Source organism: Bos mutus, chromosome 19 (genome assembly GCF_027580195.1).
Source record: "Bos mutus isolate GX-2022 chromosome 19, NWIPB_WYAK_1.1, whole genome shotgun sequence".
Lineage (NCBI taxonomy): Eukaryota > Metazoa > Chordata > Mammalia > Artiodactyla > Bovidae > Bos > Bos mutus.
In genome coordinates, this window is record NC_091635.1 from 49,806,113 (window position 1) to 49,830,536 (window position 24,424).

The 24,424-nt window shown below is 42.9% G+C and overlaps 1 protein-coding gene and 1 pseudogene across 9 annotated transcripts in view; both read left to right on the top strand.

Annotated features, from left to right (window-relative positions):
* The first annotated feature begins 8,756 nt into the window (after nucleotides 1-8,756).
* LOC138984072 (U6 spliceosomal RNA) lies at nucleotides 8,757-8,857 on the top strand (annotated as a pseudogene).
* Nucleotides 8,858-11,864: 3,007 nt separating this feature from the next.
* The window catches only part of BCAS3 (BCAS3 microtubule associated cell migration factor), a 595,190-nt gene continuing 582,630 nt past the window's right edge, over nucleotides 11,865-24,424 (top strand). For 3 of the 9 annotated variants that reach the window (XM_070390544.1, XM_070390541.1, XM_070390545.1), the window contains exons 1-3: nucleotides 11,865-12,001; nucleotides 13,394-13,481; nucleotides 17,921-17,975. In XM_070390544.1, the coding sequence (XP_070246645.1) occupies nucleotides 13,411-13,481; nucleotides 17,921-17,975 (126 nt within the window). In that variant the 5' untranslated portion in view covers nucleotides 11,865-12,001; nucleotides 13,394-13,410. Of the gene's footprint in view, nucleotides 12,017-13,393; nucleotides 13,482-17,920; nucleotides 17,976-24,424 lie in introns of all 9 variants that reach the window. The other 6 variants (XM_070390543.1, XM_005892304.2, XM_005892303.2 and 3 more) reach the window with 4 other exon arrangements.

Genomic DNA, 24,424 nt, shown 5'->3' on the forward strand with positions numbered 1-24,424 from the left:
AGAGCCTCATTCTTTAGTATTCTACCCTGGCTATGTTATTTAACTATGCTACTACTTAACTGGGTCTTCCCAGGTGGTTCTTGTAATGCAGGAGACGAGAGTCTGACTCCTGGGTCGGGAAGATCCAGTGGAGAAGGAAATGACAACCCACTCCAATATTCTTGTCTCAGAAATACCATGGACAGAGGAGCCAGCAGGCTGCAGTCCATGACTTCACAAGAGTCGGACATGACTTAGAGAGTAAACAACAACTACTACTTAACCATGTCCGCTGAAAGGAAAACAAACACAATTTCTTTTACTGAAGGTGCCAGATGTGTGGGTTTTCCTATACCAAGAAATGCTCCAATATTCTGCAGATGCCAACTGGGTGTCCTACAATTTATTGTGACACTGTCCATCGGATCCCACAGAGCTCAGTCTCGTAGTGCTGCCTACACTTAAGATACCAATTGCAAGTCCCAGATTGTCACCTACGTTTCTCCTTTGTTGTTCAGTCACTAAGTTAAGTCCAGTTCTTTGTGACCCCATGGACTGCAGCATGCCAGGCTTCCCTGTCCTTTGGTATCTCCTGGACTTTGCTCAAACTCACGTCCATTGAGTCGGTGATGCCATCCAACCATCTCATCCTTGTGTCCCCTTCTCCTCCTGCCCTTCATCTTCCCCATCATCAGGGCCTTTTCCAATGAGTCCGTTCTTCTCATCAGGCCAAAGTATTGAAGCTTCACCATGTCTTTCCTATGAATATTCAGGACTGATTTACTTTAGGATTGACTCGTTTGAGCTCCTTGCTGTCCAAGGGACTAAAGAGTCTTCTCAAGCACCGCAGTTCAAAAGCATCATTTCTTCAGTGCGTACCCTTTGTTATGTTCCGACTCACATTCATAATAGCTACTGGAAAAACCATAGCTTTGACTATAAGGGACCTTTGAGGTGGTTGCGGCACAGGTTGCTGCAAGCTCTTCCTGCGCCAGACCCTTAGTGACCTTTGGAACAAGGAGGGTGAGGGTCCTGGCACCTTTCCCCTCTGTGCAAGTTTTCTCTAAGCTTTTGCTAGCCAGGCCTTGTGGCCGCCTCCGTGAAAACCACTCCTGGGTGCAGCCCCATGTGGCCGGCTGTACTGTGCCGCTGGGCCAGACGATGGCCAGGAAGCTGCTGCTGAGGGCCCCTGCTCTCCGTGTCCTCTGCTTTCCAAGCCCCCCAAGCCTGCCCTGCTGCCTGCCAGCCCATGAACACCCGCCACACTGGCTACCGAGTCTTCTCCGTCAGCTCCGTGGCCGCCAGAACTGAGGTAGCCAAGCGTTCTGCTGCTTGCTGCTTGAAAACATACTCAAGAGATGAGTGTTCGTTGGAAAGGAAAAGTTGATTTATTCAGGACGTCAGCAACCTGGGAGAAGGCCGACTAGTGTCTAGTGTCGAAAAGCCAGCTCCAAAGATTCTGCTTGACCATGAAAGTTTTCAAAGGGAGAATCATTTGAGGAGGAAGGGTAAGTGTCTTCCTTATCTTCCCCTGTGCAGACTTTCTTCTGATTGGTCAGTGGTGAGGTAGAAGGTTCCAGGAATCTTGTGCTCAGCCTTAAAATACCATTCTCCACCCAGGTGGGGCCTCATTCCTACTGAAGAACTCAAAGGACGTTGTTATATGCCTTGAGGAGGAGCCACGACCCTGCCCCGCAGCTGCACTATTATTTCTTGACTGTTCCTCCTTTGTTTCTGCTTCCCCTCCCTTCCCTGATAATAAGCACCTGTTTAAATCTGCGGAACTCAGGGAAGGTCAGGAGGCTGAATGAACCCTGTTTCCTACAAACAAGAAATGGGGGACACGGAAAGGAGTGTATCAGAGGGTATGTATCAGGTAGTTATATACGCCCCTTGGGGAGGAACTAGGACTCTCTCATCACTGAACTATTGTATCTTGACTGCTTTTCCATTGTTCCTGTAGTCCCTTACTTCCTTAAATGTCATGAGTTACTGACACCTGTTCAAGGGCACGCATTGCAGCCAGGCTTAGATTACACAATGGCTTGGGCCAAAACTGCGTCTCTTCTGTCGAGAAAACCAGGCTTGGTTTTCTTTCTCCAGGGACTCCCTACCCTTTCTGTTCTTCTTTGTATCCTCTCTTTTTTGAGATCTTCTTTTTTTTCCATTCACGTCAAGAGTGTTCATAATTGCTTGCAAGCGCATTTGTGCAATTTTGCTTTAAAGTGTCAGATATGATTCTTTGTCATTTAAGTATTGGCATCTGTTGATTTTTGCATGTGAATTGAGATTTTTCCTGGTTCTTTATATACCACGTGATTTTTAAAAAATCATTGATTTTTGGCTGTGCTGGGTCTTCGTTGCTATGCATGGGCTTTCTCTAGTTGCAGCAGATGGGGGCTACCTTCCTTGTGGTGTGCAGACTTCTTATTGCGGCGGCTTCTCTTGGTGCAGAGCATGAGCACTGGAGCGTGTGGGGCTCAGCAGTTGCTGCATATGGGCTCAGTAGTTGTGGCTCGAAGGCTACAGAGCACAGGCTCAGTAGTTGTGGCACACGGGATCCTGGACCAGGGCTTGAGCTGGTGTCTCCTGCATTGCAAGGTGGACTCCCAACCCCTGGGCCACGGAAGTCCCTACCATGTAATTTTGGATTATATCCCAGATGCTTGACTATTATGACACTTTATTTAGCTCTTATGGAGATCATTGATATTTTTGTTTTAGTAGGCAGTCAATCCGGTTAATTCATGCTGTTACAGTAAAGAAAGTGGACATGAGAGAATGGTCACTTGCCACGTCCCAGGCAAGTCCCGAGGATGGCTGCTAAACGTGGGTTCTTGGCTTCATGAGGGAAAGGACTCAAGAGCCAGTCATCGTAGAATGAAAGGTTTATTCAGGGAGACACTCCACAGACAGAAAACGGGCCATCTCAGAAGGTGGGAGGTTGTCAGTTTTTATTAGGGTAATGAGTGAGAGGATTATTCCAACTGTTTTGGGGAAGGGGCAGGGATTTCCAGGAATTGGGCCACTGCCCACTTTTTGGCCCTTTATGGCCAGCCTTGGAACTGTCATGGTGTCTCTGAGCAAGTCATTTAGCTCACTGATGTATTGTGCGTGTGTGTGTGTGTGCTCAGTCGATGAGTTGCTCAGTTGTGTCCAACTCTTTGGGACCCCGTGGACTGTAGCCCACCAGGCTCCTCTGTCCATGGTATTTTCCAGGCAAGAATATTGGAGTGCGTTGCCATTTCCTTCTCCAAGAGATCTTCCTGATCCAGGGATCAAACCAGCATCTCTTGTGTCCTGCATTGGCAGGCAGGCTCTTTACCATTAGCACCATCTGGGAAGACCCGCTGATGTATTACAATGAGCATATACTGAGGCTCAAGGTCTAGTGGAAGTCAGGCATCCGCCATCTTGGCCCCACCTTGGCTCTTACTAATCTATATTGGCTCTTCAATGGCTGTCATTCTTTTAAAGGTTGTACCCTTCCCATTCCTGTCTCAGTGCTGCATATTTTAACACTCCTTCCGTGGGTTGTGGTTTCAGTCTCGATTCATTTTCCAAATCCTTTGCCATTGTGTAATTTTATCTGTCCCTTGTATGTATCACCCAGGGGCTAGTTTGGGACCTGGGCAGTGATCTATCTGCCAGTTTAGTTCTCAGAGTCTTTGATATGCTGATTAGGATAAGATTCATGCCTAAGGTATTCAGTGGAATCACTGTCCAGAGCTGCCACCTCTCTAGAGTCTCCATGAGCTTTCCCTTTCTTTGGGGGTTCCTCTTTTTCAGGCAGAAAGCTGAGGTTCAGGGACCATGCACTTCTGTCATTGTGACTGCATTTGGTGTTTAAATGGATTAACATCTTTGAGTCTTGGTCCTCACGTGTAAAATGCAGAGCAGCATACTACAATGACTGGTATATAGAGCTAAATAAATGTTTCCTAATATTAAATTTTTAGCTTCTCAAAACTGTTACTACAGATTCAGTTTTCACTGATTTAAGCAAACTTTATCCAAGTTTATGTATGTGAAGGGGAAATAAATTATGCCATGGGCATCAAATAAGAGTTGATGAAACTAATTTTTGGTCTTCAATCAATAGTTTTAATTTCTAGTGTCTTTAAGTATAAATGTGTGTGTGTGTGTGTGTGTGTGTAAGTCATGTCTGACTCTTTTGCGACCCCATGGACTATTGCGTGCTAGGCTCTTTTGTCCATGGAATTTCCCAGGCATGAATACTGGAGTGGGTTGCCATTTCCTTCTCCAGGGGATCATCCCACCCCAGGGATCATCCCACCCCAGGGATCAAACCTGTCTCTCCTGAATTGGCAGGCAAATTCTTTACCACTGAGCCACCTGGAAAGTCCTTAAGTATAAACACCAGCTCCAAATTGTAAGATAAATTGTTGGGGTTCTGACACCTAATTTTTCCTGTTAGTGAATAGAGTCTTAAGGGGAATATAAATGAAACACAAACAATCCCTTCTGTTAAAGAGTTTACATTTTAGCTAAATAGGCAATGCAATTATACATTAATCCTGTAGAAAAGTTACAGAGTAGTACTAATGTGTCAAAGATAAAGGGCAACCATACTTCATGGTTTACCTTATTTTCCTTTGGCTTATTTATTTTTTCAGCCACACCATGTGGCATATGGGACCTTAGTTCTCTGGCCAGGGATCGAATCCATACCCCTGCACTGGAAGCACAGAGTCTCAACCACTGGACCACCAGAGAAGTCTGTCTTAATTATTAATAGAGCCTCACTTCATGAAGCTTTCCTAGCTAGGATGATAAATTAATGACCACTTTATAGATAACAGTTTTAAGAGAATGACAAAGTGAAAGAAAATTATCACTGTATTTTCACAAAGTTGGCTGGGCCTGAGAATGAGCAGAGTGGGCTAAAGAGATCTGTGGGTTAGGCTGAAGGCACCAAGATAATAAACAAATACTTAGAATTTTGAATAGCAATGTGGGAAATGGTGTTTCAGAAACCACAGTTATCTAGTAATATCCAGGGCAGAAAAATGGCAGGCACTGTTGTAATTAAATAGATATGAAGTGATATAACCTTGGATTATGTCGGTTTTGCAATTCTAAAGTTTCAAATTCTAATTTTTAGAGATTACCACAAACGATAGTGTGCAAAAGTTTCAGCCTAATGGACGCATCAGAGAATGCCCACGGAGTGAATAAGTAATATACTTGTAGTCACAATTGGAGGATTTTAGAGAAATATAATGTTATTTTCATTTCATTTACTTTTTAAATTGATTTTTTAATGGGCATGTAATTGTTTTACAGTGTTGTATTAGTTTCTGCCGCACAATAGGAATCAGCTATAAGTATACATATATCCTCTCTGTCTTGAGCCTCCCTCTTACCCTCCCCAGAGAAATGTAATTCTTTTACACATTCATTAATTTTATTTATTTACGTATTATTTTTGGCTGTACTGGGTCTTGGTTGCTGTGCACGGGTTTTCTCTAGTTGTGGCGAGCAGGGGCTACTCCTCTTCGGGGTGCTTTGGCTGCTCATTGAGGTGGCTTCTCTTGTTGCAGAGCACAGGCTCTGGGGTGCGTGGGCTTCCGTAGTTGCGGCACACGACTTAACTGCTCTGTGGAATTTTCCCAGACCAGGGATCGAACCCATGTCCTCTTCATTGGCAGGCAGATTCTTAACCACTGGAACACCAGGGAAGTCCAAAATGTAACTTTTTTAATAGACATTTTTAAAGAGCAGTTTCAGGTTCGCAGCAAAATTAGAGCGGGAAGGTACAGATTTCCCACATAAGTCCCCTGTTGTTCAGTCGCTCAGTCATGTCCGACTCTTTGTGACCCCGTGGACTGCAGCACGCCAGGCTTTCCTGACCTTCACCAACTCCCGGAGCTTGCTCAAACTCATGTCCATTGAGTCGGTAATGCCATCCAATCATCTCATCCTCTGTCGCCCCCTTCTCCTCCTGCCTTCAATCTTTTCCAACATCAGGGTCTTTTCAAATGAGTCAGCTCTTCACATCAGGTGGCCAAAGTACTGGAGCTTCAGTTTCAGCATCAGTCCTTCCAATGAATATTCAGGACTGATTTCCTTTAGGATTGACTGGTTGGATCTTCTTGCTGTCCAAGATACTCTCAAGAGTCTTCTCCAATACCACAGTTCAAAAGCATCAATTCTTTGATGCTCAGCTTTCTTTAGGACCGACTCTCACATCCATACATGACTACTGGAAAAACCATAGCTTTCACTGTACGACCTTTGTTGGCAAAGTAATGTCTCTGCTTTTTAATAAGTCCTCCACATACAAATTCTGTTCTCAGGGCGTGTTTGTAGGTCCAGTTTGTTCATAACAACTCAATTAACACAGCTGGCTATACAGTACTGTACTGTAGTATGTTTATAATGCTTTTCACAAAAATAATACATATAAAACAAACACAAAAAATAAAGACAACATTTTTAAAGTTACAGTACAGTACCTTGAAAAGCACAGTAGTACCAGCTACATCCCTGCTGCTTTCACACTTGTTTCCAGACCTGCTGGGTGTGAAATAAAGATACTGTATTACTGTATTCTATACAATACTGTGCAGTAAAGTACACAAAAGCACAACCACTTGTAGAGGACGCACGCTCATGACAATGTACACCTGATGCATGAACTAACCTACCTTATTAGACATACAAATGCACGTTTGCATCTCTGAACGTTCACAACTTGCGGGTTGTATGTAGGTGATTTACACTGTACGTCCTGCCTTAACACATGTACAATCACCCTTGCTATCAAAATGCCCAACCAGAGAGAGAAGACTGATGAGCGTGATTTTTTTTTTTTAACCTCTGTGTTTTTCCTTTTTTTTTTGGCCCCTGCTCCAGGCTTACAAGATCCTAGCTCCCCTGCCAGGGACTGAACCCGAGCCCTTGGCAGCGAAATCGTGGAGTCCTAACCACTGGACTGCCAGGGAATTCCTCCTTTGTTTTTCCTTATACTTGACTGACAATTAAATATTAATGTTCACCATAGTTCTATGTGAAATCAGATTATTTCACCACTGCTTAAATCACATAAGTATTGTCCAAGTGTTTCTGTGGCCAAAACAAGTGAGGCAATGGCTCGTTTGAGGCTAAAAAAAGAATTCTAATCCTATCAGACAAAAATAGAGGAGACAATATTAACTGATCCTGATGTTTGGTTTGCTTATGGATAGTTCCTTGACAAATCTCAAACTTTTGATTCTGGACTGCAGGGCCATGGGATTTTAGTAATCAGTGATTTATTACAATGGGCCATTATAGCAACTGGAAGAAAACAGGACTCTAGCTTGAAGTTACTTTTACACTGAAAATGAGTTTCCCAGCTGGGATTGCTCAATCCAAAGAAGAGACTATTGAAAAGTTTCTCCATGACCCAGTAACCTGAAATGACTCATGAACTAACAATATGTACTAAGCCTTCCACAAGTCATGTTCATTCAAAAAATGATTACCACAGGACTTACCTGATGATTGGGTTGGTTGTGAGTCCGCTTGTTAACAGAAAGGACAGGGCTCAATCCCTGGTTCGGGAATCTTCCACATGTTGTGGGGCAACAAAGCCCACGCGCCACAACTACTGAGCCTGTGTTCTAGAGCCCGAGAGTTGCGACTACTGAAGCCCGAGTGCTTTCGAGTCTGAGCTCCATAACAAGAGAAGCCTGCGTGCCGCAACTAGGGAGCAGGCCCCATTTGCTGCAGCTAGAGAAGGTCCAAGCACAGCGGTGAAGACCCAGCACGGCCAAAAAGTTAAAACATGATCACCACAAATTGTTTTCTATTTGAGGCCCATGAGTGAATCGCACACCATCTCTGTGGAGAAAAAAAAATTGGAGTAATTACAAATAGCTGATTTTTTGTTGTTGTTTTCTCGGTTTACTGCAGCACTTTTATCTGGCAATGACGCATTGCTGGGGCCTAATGTTCTCACATGACAGTGGAAAACCGAGTCTGTTGTCGTCAAAGAATTGAAAATTGCACACCCAAGCCTTACATAAAAGGATGAATAAATATACAGATGTGAATGCAAACTGTTTTCCAGTTCAAAGCAGATAACAAGCCACTGTGTTCTGGCAGGAAAGCTTCAATAAGAAAGGAAAGTAGGTCCTAAGGCTTGGAACTTTCTAATCCTGTAATACGGACAGGAACTAGTTAATTTGTACACATTTCTAACTGGTTCTGAGAATTTTATTTTTGTAAAAAATATTTATTTATTCGGCTGTGTTGGGTCTCAGTTGCAGCACACGGGATCCTCATTCCATCATGCAGTGCACAGGGTCTCTAGTTGTGGTTTGCAGACTTAGCTGCCCTGCAGCATGTGGGGGTCTTAGTTCCCCAAACAGGGATCTAACCCACGCCCCCTGCATTGCAATGAGGATTCTTAACCACTTCACCACCAAGGAAGTCCCAAGCATTTAAAATTTATTTACACCTCATAAAAATCCCATGAGGCTGATGCTTGCTTAGGCAACACACACACTCCAAGTGGGAGAAGGCAATGGCAACCCACTCTAGTACTCTTGCCTGGAAAATCCCGTGGACAGAGGAGCCTGGTAGGCTGCTGTCTATGGGGTCGCATAGAGTCGGACACGACTGAGCGACTTCACTTTCATTTTTCACTTTCATGCATTGGAGAAGGAAATGGCAACCCACTCCAGTGTTCTTGCCTGGAGAATCCCAGGGACGGGGGAGCCTGGTGGGCTGCTGTCTCTGGGGTTGCACAGAGTCGGACATGACTGAAGTGCCTTAGCAGCAGTACACTCCAAGTGGAATGATACAGAGGAGTTTAGCATAGCCCCTGCACAAGGATGACATGCAAATTAATGAAGCATTCCATATTTTTCAGTTATTGAATGTGTGTTTTTGTGTATTCGATGTCTTTGCAAAGATGAAGTAGTATAAAACATGATGTAAAATTGTACCAATTGATACGGAAATAAACAGTACCAGCATTAAACTTTTCAAAGTTTTAAAACTTAAAAAAAATATACTGGGAATTCCCTGGCAATCCAGTGGTTGGGACTCCTTGCTTCCACTGCAGGAGCACAGGTTCAATCCCTGGTCTAGGAACTAAGATCCCACACGCCAAAACAAAACAAAACAAAACAAAACACCCAATAAAATAAACAACATACAAAACACACCTCCTACCAAACCATCACATTACTAAAAAAAATCTTAGGAGGAGCATAATACTCTTTTTACAGTTTACAAAGGAAGAAACCAAGTCACAGAAATTCTCCTTCACTAAAAAATGTATGACTTCAAGAGGGTTCATCAGATCCATAAAATGGCATTCCTCAGTTCCTCAAGCCCAAAACACAGGCAGGATCTTTGATTCTCCTTTTCCCTTCTCTTATACATCCAACCCATTATCAAGTTCTTTCAATTCTGTCTTCCAAAATATTCTGAAATTGATTACTTTTCACTCTACTGCTTCATCTCTAGCCCCAGGTCTAGATAGCTCTCCCATGCCTCCTTACTTGACCCATGGCTTCCACTCTTGGCCCCTCCCTAAAGACAGTTTATTGTCTGTTTAGTAGGTATAATGGTCTTTTAGACATGTAAATGTGATCATGACACTTCCTAGCTGGAAGTCTTCCAATAGATTCCCACCCTAGGATAAAACTAAAACTCGTTATAATTCTATACACTATACTGGATTTGGCCACTGCTTACCTTTCCTAACTAGTTTGCTATCATTTTCTACTTAATCTACTTTGGGGTTTTTTGAACACATTTATTTAGCTATGCTAGATCTTAATTGTGGCACTCGAACTCTTAGTTGCAGCCATGTGAACTCTTCGTTGTGGTGTGTGAGATCCAGCTCTCTGACCAGGGGTTAAACCGGGCGCTCCTGCATTGTGAGCACAGTCTTAGCCACTGGACCACCAGAGAAGTCCCAATCCACTCTGTTTAGTCATATTATTTTTCCCATTCAACATTCATTGCTTTCTTAAGGCCTTTGTACCTGTTGTTTGTTTTGTCTAAACTGCTTTTCACTCAGAGCTGCTGAAAACCTGCTTCACTGAAATCTTGGTTCAAATGCCATCTCCTTAGAGGCCTTCCTTTACCACATTACCTAAAATAAGCTGTCTCTTATCTCTATTTATCTGGCTTATTTTTTTCCCCATAGCATTTTACACTATTTGAAGTTCCCTCTTTGTCTGTTTATTTCTGTCTTCCTATCAGAGTGCAAATTCTTTGGTTAAAGAAAGACACATTGGTTGACTTATTTATTGCTGTATCTCCAGAGTCTAGAACATGACTGACACTTAGTAGGTGTTCAGATATTTATTGATTGAATGAGTTTGTGTTTATCATATTTGTCTCCTTGTTTCTTCCATAACTGAAGAGGAATAGTGAAAGAGTTACGGAGTTTAAAAATGCATATACAACAGTTAGACTGAAATGCTTTGTACAAATACTAGTTACTCTACTTGTGATTGTTACCTATTGGTCTCCTCTGGATTTCGTCTTTATTCTTTTTTGTGGGTCAGAGACAACATGAGAATAATAATGATTTAATTAACTACCTCTGAATTTTGAACTATCTGTTGTATTCAGGCCTGTTAGGTGTTAAGGGAAATTCAACAATATGAAAGCCTTAAGTCTACTCATGCCTAGGTGGAGTTTAACTTTCTGTGGGAGAAAATAAGACATACCTTAGGGAAATAACCGAAAAAAAAAAAAATTTTCAGAGACAACAAGTAAGCCAGGGATAGTAAAAGATCAAAAAGAATTCAAAATATTGGGAAAGATTCCTTCCGTATAGGGTTTCATGTAGGAAGCAAATCATAAAAGACTGATGGTGCTGGGCATTTGTGTAGTGAAGAAGATAAATTTCCTCAAAATCTTTCATTAGCCTAATGTTCAAACATTGGGCTGATAAATATCACTTTGGGTGTCCTTTTTTACTGGCACTAATTGAGCGTCATAATCAAATGGGTGGCTTCTTGGCTATATCTATATTTATCTCTCCAGCACCTGATTAACTGCATATTTCCGGTGAGACAGTTTAGCGACTAAACTTTTTCCTTCTCATGGTGCTAAAACCTTTTTAAAATTTTTACTGAGGTTATCAACACCTCTGTTACAAACCCCATGGCTATTAATGATCCATAGTCTCAGGGGACTGTCAGAGGTATTAAATTTGACAGTGCTTATGAAGTGCTTAGGTCTTAAACATAACAATAAATGTTATTATTATAAAAAAAGATGTCACTGACGGAATGACACCAGGGAGATCTCCATCTGTTCCTTACGGGAAATGTAAACAAGTGAGGAAGGAGTCAGGCGTGGTCCACCACCTAGGTCAAACAGACAACATGACAGCCGCACCCTTCATTCAGATCACCACCCCGGCTCGGGAGCCCACCGGGGGAAAACCAGCCTCAGCTCCCGGAAGGTAAACACATCGAAAAAGGCGGGGCAGAAGGCGGGTTCGGAATGGCTGAGTGGCCAGCGAAAAGTGATTGGCAGCTGCCATGTCCACGTGCTTTGAGCTTCGAACCAGCTGTCGCGAGAATTCGATGTAAACACACCCGTCCCGGTGTCGAGTCTGACTGCTAGCCTGCGACGCCCGAGTAAGAGGTACGGGCTTCTGCAGCAGGACGCTTTGTGACTGGGCCACGAAGGCGCTGGGCACAGAGGAAAACAGACGTGTTTGTAATTCCCCGCCACCCGCCTGCGTTCGCAACCGAACCTGACACCTCAGCTTCACTCGAACTCTACATACTGTTTTGTTTTCCCTCGAGCCCCAGCGGATTGGGTCAATTCAGGAGGCGGGCCCGCCTCTTTCCTACTTGCTGGTTGGCGAAGCTGACCCCTGAGGGCGGTGCCCGGCTGCGGCCGGTGTGCTTCTGGGATTGGCTGGAGAGGTAGTTCCGCTGAGGCGTGGTAGGAAGTGGTAACCGTCAATCACGAGGGGGAGACTCCAAACACTGAGCCTTGAGCTGGAGCGCAGCGTTTACCGGCGGGGCGGCCGGTGAGAGGGCTGACGGTGCGGTGTGGCTCGGGGGAGGCTGGGCGAGGACCAGGGCCGGGCAGCGTTGAGGCCAGGGGGTTTGGCTGGCGGGGATTCGGCGAGGAGGGGCTGTGGAGGTCGGAGGGGGAGGGGAGGCAGGGCCAGGGGCCAGAGGGCGGCCGGGGGCAGCGGCGGCTCGGTGTTGGAGGTTAAGTGGGTAGCGCCGTGCTGATGTCTTTCAGGAGAGTGGGGCCTGAGGGGCTGGCGAGGGTCGTTCTCGGGAGACAGGGTCCTTAAGGACAGTTTCTTGGGAGCCTGTGTTTCGAAAAATAAAGGGTGGAATGGAAATGAGAGGGCTGAGAGGCTCGAGGTGAAGGTCCCTTCTGAGGAAGGGGTCCCTGGGCTAGCTGGGGCAGAGGGTCTTTTGCTTGTAGCAGATGGGAATCGTCTGTGGGCGAGATTTCCATTAAGGTGATAGAATGCCCCTTGCTTAAAAGAGGTGGCTTTAGGTGCTTTCAAGCAAGATTAGCTCCAGGCTACGTGCTGTCTCCTAAGATCTTTCACATTGCTGTCTCTTTTAACCTTAACCAAGTGTGTTCCATGCTTTTAAAACCTCCCAAGTGATTCAGATGCTTGTTAGACATTCAAGAATCAGGATGCAGTGATGGGACTGGAAAGGATAAAGGGCTTCTAATGTCATATAAGTTTTTATTACTTACTTAGACTCTGGTGATTAGGTTACAGTAGCAAAGGGGTTAACATATGATTTTGAAAATCTTGTTGAATTGTGACCATGCAGTCTCTTTTTAAATATATAATTGACATAAAGTATTAGATTAGTTTCAGGTGTACCCATAATGATTGGTATTTGTATATATTGTGAAATGATCACAATAAGACTAGAAAACACCCATTAGGATACATATGTAGTCTTACTCATAGATTACCAAAGATCTTAGTTGGAAGGTGTTACCTCACTGCTCCATTTGGTCTTAAAATACTGTACCTTGTATATTTTTTATTATTCAACATTAGAGTTCAATAAATTCTCTAATTTTGGCTCACAGAGGTAGCACATTTGTTTTTATAAAGTGATCCTCTGCTAGACTTTCCATCCCTTCCTAGTTTATGTTAACGGGAGCTCAGCGGGTCCTACAAGAGTCTTAACTAGTTTTGTGGTTCTGAGGCTTGGTCCAAATAAGAAGACCTCAGAGTAGTTTGAAAAGTACTTTTGTCTATTTCTTCCTATTCTGCCCTCTGCCCTTTTGGGTATAAGAGAAATTGCTGGGAAATTTTCCTATATTTTATATATTTTTTGACAATGGATCTCTAGCGAGCAATCATATATCTTGTTATCCTGAGCAGTAATGACCCTTTTTTTTTTTTTTTTTTGTCTGTTCATTTTGGAAACAGGTTTTCTGAATGAAGAAATGGCTACAGACTCCCCCAGAAGACCCAGTCGTTGTACTGGTGGAGTTGTGGTTCGCCCTCAGGCCGTCACGTAAGCAAATTTCAGATGAACCTGATAGGTGAAAGAAAGATTACTCAGAATAGTAACTAACAATCAGCTTTCTTTCCTGAGCAGTGCTTACTTTTGAAAATCTGTTTAACTTGGCTTTACAGGATGACAGATATTATTGATTGCCAAAGCCAAATAAAAGCAATAATTGGAGGGTCAAGTTGATGTGTTTAGCACATTTATAGAGTACACGAAAAACACATGAGTACTGTTTTTTCAGACCTCAGTTTTAACAATTAGTGGGTCATTAAGTCAGTTTAGTCGATCAGGACCATTTAAAAAATAGAATATAATAGAAAATATAATTGGAGGTTAGTATTGTGTTCTGACAAGCACATAGATGTATTCATTCACATGTATGTGTATGTTTACTATGTGTGTGTGGATGTGCTCAGTTGTGTCCAATTCTTTGTGATCCGGTGGACTATAACCCACCTGGCTCCTCTGTCCATGGGATTTTCCTGGCAAGAATACTATATTGTGATGTAAAATATATCACTCTAGGTCTCAGTCAGAAAGTTTCAAAGTCAGTGTCAGAATACATTTCTATATTTTAAGCATTTTTTGACAAAGCATATCTGTACTTTCTAGGAGCTTATAATCTAATGTAGTTTAAGATGTATATACTTGTAAGCACTATAATGAATAAAAAAAGATGCCAGCAAAACAGCATGAGAATTTAGAGGGAATATTTTAGGGAAAGTATTTAGTTGGAGTACTTCAGATCTGAAAAGGTTTCATTAAGAAGCTAACATTTATAGCATACTTTAAAAGTAGAATATAATTTGGGCAGTTAGAATCAAGGGCTCATTTTCGGCAAAGGGGATGGAGTGAGCAGATGTGGGAAAGGGAAGCTGTTTTCATAAATGAAATCTTAGGGAACTTGACCTATTTAAAGGAGGTTGGAGTGGACAGTCAACACCCTTGAATAGCTGGCTAAGGAGATGAAATTTGTTTTCTGTCTTTCAAAAATGTCGTAAGGGAATTGTAGCATTTTGGATTATTTCCCATGGACAGTTTAGCATGTTACATAAAGATTTCCTTCGTAGATTAACAGAAATATGTACATACTATGATAATTTACCATTAAACTCCCCTTATTTTCCTCTTGTGTTTCCCAGGGCTGTATATTCCTTCACTAACTAAGGACCATGGCGATAGGTTAAGCATATTATTAGCTATGAGTTAGGTACTATTTCAGTCTTCGTTTTACAGGTGAGGAAACCAAAGCAGAGAGATACCAGTTTTCCTTGATAACAGCCAAGAAAGGAAACCTGGATCAAACCCAGGCAGTTTGTGTCCAGAGTCTGTGCGCTTTATGCACTGTTCTATGCTGCCTCACCATATGGTATTCCACATATATTGCTTTCGTTATGCAACATGTAATTTTAGTGTTTTTTTGAAGTACTTTAATTTATTCAGTGTTCTCTTAACAACTAATGCTTGAGCATCTACTCTGTGCCTAAATATTGAGTTATAGATTCTGGAGATAAAAGGTAAATATGAGAGAGGGATTCCTTTCTGTAATAAGAGTTTACATTCCAGTGGGGGACACAGTCCATAAAGTAATTACAGGCTGTGATCAGTGCCCAGTGCTCTGATGGAGAGTGACATCGGAGAGTGTGATTTAAGGCTGTCAGGAAGGACCTTTCTGAGGAGGTAACTTTAAGGCTGGAGATCTGAAAGGGAAGAGTTTGAGAAGGAATCCATGGAGAACAAAAGCTGATGTAAAGGTCTTGATTCAAAGAAGAGCTTGGTGTGGTCTAGGAATTGAAGTTGCATGTGACTGAAGCAGGCTAAGGAGAGGGGGAGAAAAATGAGGTTGGAGAGGAAGGCCTAATCAGTTTTTATAGGTATCTAAGGCCCAGGGACGGGGGAGCCTGGTGGGCTGCCGTCCATGGGGTCGAATAGAGTCGGACATGACTGAAGCGACTTAGCAGCAGCAGCAGCAAGGCATATTGCCTTTTTTAAAAATAGGATTTAGAATAACTCACATTGTTTCCTCTAAATGTGATTTTTCACATTTCTCTAAAATGAAGTTGATTTGGTGTTTTGAATAATTTTTTTTCTCCATTTGCTGATACCCATATATTTCACATTTGAAATATCTTCAGGATCCTTAATATGGGCTTCCATGTGGTTTAGTGGTAAAGAATCTGCCTGCCAATATAGGAGACACAGGAAATGTGGGTTCAATCCCTGGGTTGGGAAGATCCCCTAGAGGAGGGAATGCCACTAAAGTATCCTTGCCTGCAGAAATCCTATGAACAGAGGAGCCTGGTGGCTACAGTCCATGGGGTTGCAAAGAGTTGGACACGACAGTGCACGCGCACACACACATGCAGTATCCTTAATAGTTCTTCACTTTTATGCATTTTGATATTTTCCCATGTCTTACCTATGTCAAGAGTTCTGTGAGGATTTCTTAATAACTCCTAATGCCTGCTGCTGCTGCTGCTGCTAAGTCACTTCAGTCGTGTCCGACTCTGTGCAACCCCATAGACGGCAGCCCGCCAGGCTCCCCCGTCCCTGGGATTCTCCAGGCAAGAACACTGGAGTGGGTTGCCATTTCCTTCTCCAATGCATGAAAGTGAAAAGTGAAAGTGAAGTCGCTCAGTCGTGTCCGACCCTCAGTTACCCCATGGACTGCAGCCTTCCAGGTTTCTCCATCCATGGGATTTTCCAGGCAAGAGTACTGGAGTGGGGTGCCATTGCCTTCTCTGCCTAATGCCTGCACATGCATCAAAACAGATTCATTTTGCTGTATACAGGTAAGGGATTAGGATTAGGTTCATAACCAATTTAAACAGAAGGTCACTGAATACTGAGTCATCAGCAGTAGTTTTTCTTGCTCTAGGGCATTCTTCTGCTCTGACTTAGGAAGATCCTGCTTTAGTCAAGTCTTCTCTCATCACTCCTTCGGTATGAGTTAAAAGTTGTATCCTTTGGGTTGGCTAAAAAGTTCATTTGGGTTATGGAAAAACCCAAATGAACTTTTTGGCCAATCCAGTATATCACTATAAGAGACCATGTGGCCATAAAAAAGAATGAGATATTTCCATTTTCAGCAGTATTGATGGACCTAAAGATTATCATACTGAATGAAGTAAGCCAGGCAAAGAAAGACAGATCTATGATAGCACTTACATGTGGAATCTGAAAACAAATACAGATGAACTTATTTATAACTCACAGATGAAGAAAGCAAACTTATGGTTAGCAAAGTGGAAAGAGAAGGGGAGGGATAAGTTAAGAGTATGGGATTAACAGATAAACACTATGCTATGCTATGCTAAGTCACTTCAGTCGTGTCCAACTCTGTGCGACCCCATAGACGGCAGCCCACCAGGCTCCCCCGTCCCTGGGATTCCCCAGGCAAGAACACTGGAGTGGGTTGCCATTTCCTTCTCCAGTGCATGAAAGTGAAAAGTGAAAGTGAAGTCGCTCAGTCGTGTCCAACTCTTAGCGACCCCATGGACTGCAGCCTACCAGGCTCCTCTGTCCATGGGATTTTCCAGGCAAGAGTACTGGAGTGGGGTGCCATTGCCTTCTCTGCAGATATACACTAGTAGACATAAAGTAAACAATAAGGATTTGCTATTGTTAGCCCAGGGAACTGTATACAATACCTTATAATAACATATAATGGAAAAGAATTGGGAAAAAATAGAAAACTGAATCACTTTGCTTTGTACACCTGAAACTTACACAGTATTGTGATTCAACTATGGAGTGAAGTGAAGTGAAAGTCACTCAGTTGTGTCTGACTCTTTGCGACCCCGTGGACTATACAGTCCATAGAATTCTCCAGGCCAAAATACTGGAGTGGTAGCCTTTCCCTTCTCCAGGTGATCTTCCCAACGGAGGGATCAAACCCAGGTCTCCCACATTGCAGGTAGATTCTTCACCAGCTGAGCCAGCAGGGAATCTACTCTTTGCGACCCGGTGTTCTGGAATTCTCCAGGCCAGAATACTGGAATGGGTAGTCTTTCCCTTCTCCAGGGTATCTTCCCAACCCAGGAATGGAACCGGGGTCTACTTCAATTTAAAAAAATGGAGGGACTTCCCTGGTGATCCAGTGGTTAAGACTCTTTGCTTCCATTGCAGGGGGCACAGATTTGATCTCTGGTCAGGGAACTAAAATCCTGCATGCCATATGGCACAGCCAAAAAAAACCCCCAAAAAACAAAAAACATGACTTTTAAAAAGAGTTAATGTTTGAAAGAAATTTAAAGCTCATTTGCGTTTAAAAACATATTCAGAAAAATTAAGAAAGTAAGTTAGCAGAATTACCAGGTGATGAAAGTTGTTTTTTTCTTTTTTAAGTATTATGAATAACTGTTAGAGCTTGTAGAAAGAGCTTTTCCTTGTTTTATATTTAGCTGTCATGTTAAATTTTCTCCATCTCACCCCTTTTTCAGGGAGCAGTCCTACATGGAAAGTGTCGTGACTTTTCTGCAAGATGTTGTGCCTCAGGTAAGTATCTCTGTGGTTTCGGGAATAGCATGCCTTACTCTTGGCCAGGGAAGTTCTGAAATATTCTGTTCCCTGAGTTTGACACCAGTATCATCAACTTAAGAAAGACTTTTGATGTTTTAGCATTGTGAGCACTGGTAGTGTGGAACTATTCCTGCTGTTACTATTAGATGTGCCTTAGTTTTGTGCTGATGTTGTCATAATTATGTTTCTTTAGGACTTGATTTCCTAAGAGGAATCAAGGTGAGGTACTAGTTGAGAGATGGGGCTTGGGAATGCCTATTTGGGTTCTGTTTCCAAAATCTTCTCTTGTCGTAAATGTTGCCTGTTGAAAGTGAAATAAGCAGTATATGCTTTGCATTTGGTTAACGAGATATTATATTAACCAAATACTGAGTGCAGATCTGTATCACTTTCATATTGAACAGTAGTTTTATGCCAGTTAGAGCTTGTCTTGTTACTCTAGGGCTTCCCTGGTGGCTCAGACGGTAAAGAACCTGCCTGCAGTGTGGGAGACCTGGGTTTGATCCTGGGTCAGGATCCCCTAGAGAAAGGAATGGCTCCCTACTTCAGTATTGTTGCCTGGAGAATTCTGTGCACAGAGGAGGCTGGGGGGCTACAGTCCATGGGGTTGCAAAGAGTTGGACACAACTGAGTGACCAACAGTTTGTTACTCTAAGAGAGTAAGCCCTTTACTGTTCACTAACTGTGAGAATAAAGAATGAGAGTAACTCTCCTGGGATCATCTCTAGTGCACCGTCACCCAGACTTCAATTAACATAGGTAACACTTGGCACACTTGTTAAAAATAATAATTTCCAGCCCCATCTCCAGGTGAGTTTGTCTTAAGGGAATTGAGGCGGCCTCCAGTAACTTGTGTCTCTAGGAAGAATCTCAGGTGATTCTTGGGAAACAGTATCTTTGGGAAGTTGCTGGTTAGTGGAGTTCCTAAAGGGGGAGGGTTCTGGTTTTCTCTGGTACTGTCAGTGTTCCGACTGGCATAATATCTGTAATTGTAGTGATGAAAAAGGGCATTCATAAATCCAGTGTCCCAGCTTTAGGAGAAGGTCCTGGAAAAGTCTAAAATCCAGATTTCAATTGTATTACACCAATTGTATTCTTCAAATAAGGGAAAATATTAAGGCATATATGGTCTTCCTTTATTATATTCAGTCAACTTTGATGAAAAAATAGGTCATGATGGCAAGATCTCTGGGGCCTGTAAGGCAAAATAAATGCTTTGTTTTCTTGAGGAGCTTGGTTAAGTAGGGAAGTCAATGGCTTGAAACAGTCAGAGATAGTAACATATCCGTAAGATATCAGAGATAGTAGTAAGATATCAGAGACAGTAGTAACATATCAGTAAGTGCTGCACCTGGTAGTAACCGGCTGAATATTTAAATGCTCAGGGAATGCACAGCAAAGGAAGAGCGAAAGAGTCAAGTTCCAAAGGACATTGGAAGTGGGGTCAGTTGAAATGAATGGAAATGTGATGGTGAAGGAAACTGCCCAGCTGGGGATGGTAGGCAGCAGAATTGCTGTGGCTGTAGAGACTCTTGTATAGCCCAGGCTTAGAGAGCAATCAGGGCCAAAATCCAATTTGGTCTTCTATAAACTGTACCTTTCTCTTAACCCCTGGGCCTTGATATGAGGCTAGTTCTAAGGGAGGAGCGTTTGAACATCTTGATAGTCTACCTTCCCATTAGAATGCCCCTTTATAACATTTTTCAAAGGCACCTTTTGTGCTCATGGAAACCCTGCAGAGCAAGCAGTTTTTTGTCAGCTGGAAGAAAGAGGCTGCGATCAGAGGCTTTGAGGGACTAGTTGGAGAGTTTTCTAGAGAAACAAGAATACTGGGTTGAGCAATAGATTGAAAATAGGGGGCTGCTAAAACTGATTGGGTTTTAGCCAAGAATGTTATGATGGTGCAAGGTGGAAGATTAACTTAGTTTTTATGAGGATTATACATCAGGAAGGGGATGAGCTATGCAATTGACTGTGAAGATTGGGATCAGAGTTAGGTACCTGTGGAAGTAAAGATGTAGTTACGGATCTAAGAAATAGAATAGTCATTTAAGAAGTTTGCATTGTCTAAGTCATTATTCTAGTGACTATGGAAAGAAAACAAAAATTCAGGCAGCAGACTTGACTCAACCAGGCGCCACCAGTCGGGTGCTGTGTTAAGTTAAGGGATGCTCAGTGCCTGTCCTAAAGGCTTCATAGTCTAGAGACCTGCCTGGTGGTCCAGTGGCTAAGACGCCATGGTTCCAATGCAGGGGGCCTGGGTTCTATCCCTGGTAAGGGAACTAGATCCCACATGCTGCAACTGAGTTTATATTCTTCACTTAAAGATCCCATATGCCACAATTAAGACCTGGAGCAGCCAAATTAAAAAAAAAAAAGCTTCTTGGTCTTGTGCAGTAGTCAGGCAGACCCCTTTTTTTTAAAGGGCCAGAGAAGTTTTACAGCTCATACAGTCTTTGCTGCAACTGCTCAGCACTGCGTTTTACATAAAAGAAAGGGTATGGCTGTATTAAAATAAAGCTTGATTTATGAACACAGGTTGTTTAGTCACCAAGTCGTGTCCTACTCTTTTGACACCTCATGGACTATAGCCTACCAGGCTTCTCTTTCCATGGGATTTCCCAGGCAAGAGAACTAGAGTGGGGTGAGATTTCCTTCTCCAGTGAACATAGGTGGTAGACCAGATTCGATGACCCATGGTCCCTTTTTTCCACATTTAATCCAGAATAGAATGGGAAAGACTAGAGATCTCTTTAAGAAAATTGGAGTTACCAAGGTAATGTTTCATACAAAGATAGGCCCAGTAAAGGACGAAAATGTCAAGGACCTAACAGAAGCAGAAGATGTTAAGAAAAGGTGCCAAGAATACACAAAAAAACTGTACAAAAAAGGTCTTAATGACCGAGTTAACCGAGTGATGATGTGGTCACTCACCTAGAGCCAGACATCCTGGAGTGTGAAATCAAGTGAGCCTTAGAGTCTTACTACAAACAAAGCTGGTGGAGGTGATGGAATTCTAGCTGAACTATTTCAGATCTTAAAAGATGATGCTGTCAAAGTGAATGCACTCATTATGCCAGCAAATTTGGAAAACTCAGCAGTGGCCATAGGACAGGAAAAGGTCAGTTTTCATTCCAGTCCCAAAGAAAAGCAATGCCAAATAATGTTCAGGTTACCCCACAACTGCACTCATTTCACAGGCTAGCAAGGTAATGCTGAAAATGCTTCAAGTTAGGCTTCAACAGTACATGAGCCAAGAACTTCCAGATATACAAGCTGGATTTAGAAAAGGCAGAGGAAACAAGATATCAAATTGCCAACATCCGCAGGATCGTAGAAAAAAATGGAATTCCAAAAAAAAAAAAAAAAAATCAACTTCTGCATCATTAACTACGCTAAAGCTTTTGACTGTGTGGATCACAACAAACTGTATAATATTCTTAAAGAGATGGAAATGTTAGACCACCTTACCTGCCTCCTGAGAAACCTGTATGCAAGGACAAGAAGCAACAGTTAGAAGTGGATATGGAACAAAGGACTGGTTCCAGATTGGGAATGGAGTACGTCAAGGCTGTATATTGTCACCCTGCTTATTTAACTTATATGCAGAGTACATCATGTGAAATGCTGGACTGGATGAATCACAAGGTGGAATCAAGATTGCTGGGAGAAATATCAACAACCTCAGATATGCAGATGATACCACTTCAATGGCAGAAAATGAAGAGGAACTAAGGAGCCTCTTGTTGAAGGTGAAAAAGGAGAGTGAAAAAGCTGGCTTAAAACTCAACATTCAAAAAACAAAAATCATGGCATCTGGTTCCATCGCTTCATGGCAAATAAGTGGGGGATATGTGCAAAAAGTGTCAGATTTCATTTTCTTGGGCTCCAAAATCACTGCAGACAGTGACTGCAGCCACAAAATTAAATGACTCTTACTCCTTGGAAGAATAGCTATGTCAAACCTATACAGTGTTTTAAACAGCTGGAGACATCATTTTGTGGACCAAGGTCTGTCTAGTCAAAGCTATGGTTTTTCCAGTAGTCATGTATGGATGTGAGAGTTGGACCATAAAAAGACTGAGTGCCGAAGAATTGATGTATTTGAACTGGTGCTGGAGAAGACTCTTCAGAGTCCCTTGGATTGCAAGATCAAACGAGTTAATTTAAAGGAAATCAGTCCTAAATATTCATTGTAAGGACTGATGCTGAAGATCCAGTACTTTGGCCATCTAATGCAAAGAGCTGACTCACTGGAAAAGACCCTGATGCTGGGAAAAATTGAGGGCAAGAGGAGAATGGGACAACAGGGAATGAGATGGTTGGATGGCATCACTGACTCGATGGATATGAGTTTGAGGAAACTCTGATAGTGATGGACAGAGAAGCCTGCCTTGCTGCAGTTCATGGGGTTGCAAAGAGTCAGACACAACTTAGCGACTGAACAGCAACAAATCCAGAATCTGCCGTTTTGCATTCAGCCACTTGGAAAATGATACATCTTTGCTGAGATGTGTTCCAACTCCTGCTTTATCCTGGGAATCACTGAATTCATGGAACCTAAAAATTATTCTCTGGGTTTCCAAATATCCCTAAGAGGGAGAAAATGTGTTGTCAGACTTATATCAGTTTCTTCAGCTGTCACAAATAGTGTGAATTCCCACTGTGTTTAACAGATGTCATTGATGGCTGATAGAAGCCCTAAGCTGTGCCCTTTGATTCAATAATTGTACTTAAGAAAACTTACTAAAAAATTCTCAGAAAAAAAAAGTTACAGCCAAGAACTTTTGAGTGAGAAATTTTGACATTTTTCAGTGTGAAAAATTGTAGCCACAGGACTTCCTGGTGGTCCAGTGGCTAAGACTCCATGCTCCCAATGTAGGGGGCCAGGGGCCACGGTTAGATCCCTGGTCAGGGGACCAGATCCCACATGCTGCAACGAAGACCCAGGGCAGCCAAATCAGTCTAAATAGAATTATAGCCTGCCCAAATGTCAGTAATAGTCAAGCAAATTATATGTGGTCTCTGTAGAATAATTTGCTATAATTAAAAGTAATACTTTTGACAAAGAGCATGCAATGGAAGTTATTTTCTCTCCAGTGAAGAAAAAACATACCTACAGTGATTGTTGCTGTATTTTTTTAAATTTAGTAATAACTCTGTGCTTATGAATGTGTATATGTTTTAGAAACCAGATAAGGAATAAAAGGAGAAATAACAAGTCCTGTATCAGTAATGGGATAAAACCTTCAAATCTAAATAAGAGAGCAGTGCTGTTGGATCTTGACTGAAGGAGGGCTAAAAATCAGTGCTGGGGGAGAAATTATGTGTCAGTACACTGACCTCCAGTAAGATAGCAGATAAACCTGAATGGGGGCCTTCCCTGGTGGCATAGTGGGTAGGAAGCTGCCTACCAATTCAGGGGACACCAGTTTGATCCCTGGTCTGGGAAGATCCCACACGCAGTGGAGCAACTGAGCCCGTTCACGGCTGCTGACGCCTGCACTCTCTAGGGGCCTCCAGCCACAACTAATGAGCCCCTGTGCCTAGAGCCTGTGCTCCGCAGTAGGAGAAGCCTCCGCAGTAGGAGAAGCCACCGCAGCGAGAAGCCTGCGTACTGCAACTAGAGAGTAGCTCCACTGTCCACAACTAGAGAAAGCCTGTGTGCAGCAGCGAAGACCCAGTGCAGCCAAATAAAGCAGTGTGTACAGATCAAAAAAAAAAAAATCTGAATCGGCACCTGGTGAGTCTATACTTCACTGACAGATGACTCAAACATGAATAAAGGATATCATCGAAAGCTGGGAGGCAAAATGACATGATGTCACTTGCCTTCTAGATGCCAACCTGCAGGAAGGCACGCAATATGCTTCAGTCAACTTCATAGAATTTTCTAAAAAATGCTTAGTAGAGAGCAGTATGTCTGCTGAGGAGAGATGAAAACCTGAAGACGTAGCAGAAGTGTTGCAAGCCTTGTGAAAGTCTTGTTTCTCCCCGAAGGGGAAAGAGAAGAAGTCTTAAGAATCCCAATCCACTGGAGAGCCTCTTTTAACCTTGTTTCATATTGCATGTTGGCCAGCAGTCAAAGGAGAGCATCATGCAAATGTTGCAGAGGAATTGGGAGAATGTTGATTAAGGAGATGATAAGCTGCCTTAAGGGTTCCCTGGTGGCTCAGCAGTAAAGAATTCGCCTGCGGTGCAGGAGAGGTGGGTCCAATCCCTGGTTCAGGAAGATTCCCTGGAGGAGGAAATGGTAACCCACTCCAGTATTATTGCCTGGAGAATCCCGTGGACAGAGGAGCCTGGTGGGCTACAGTCCATAGGGTTGCAACGAAACTGAAGTGACTCAGTGCACATGTGCACACAAGCAGCCTTATGCTAAATGGAAGAAGATTCAGAAATGTATTATTGCTTTACCAGGTTAA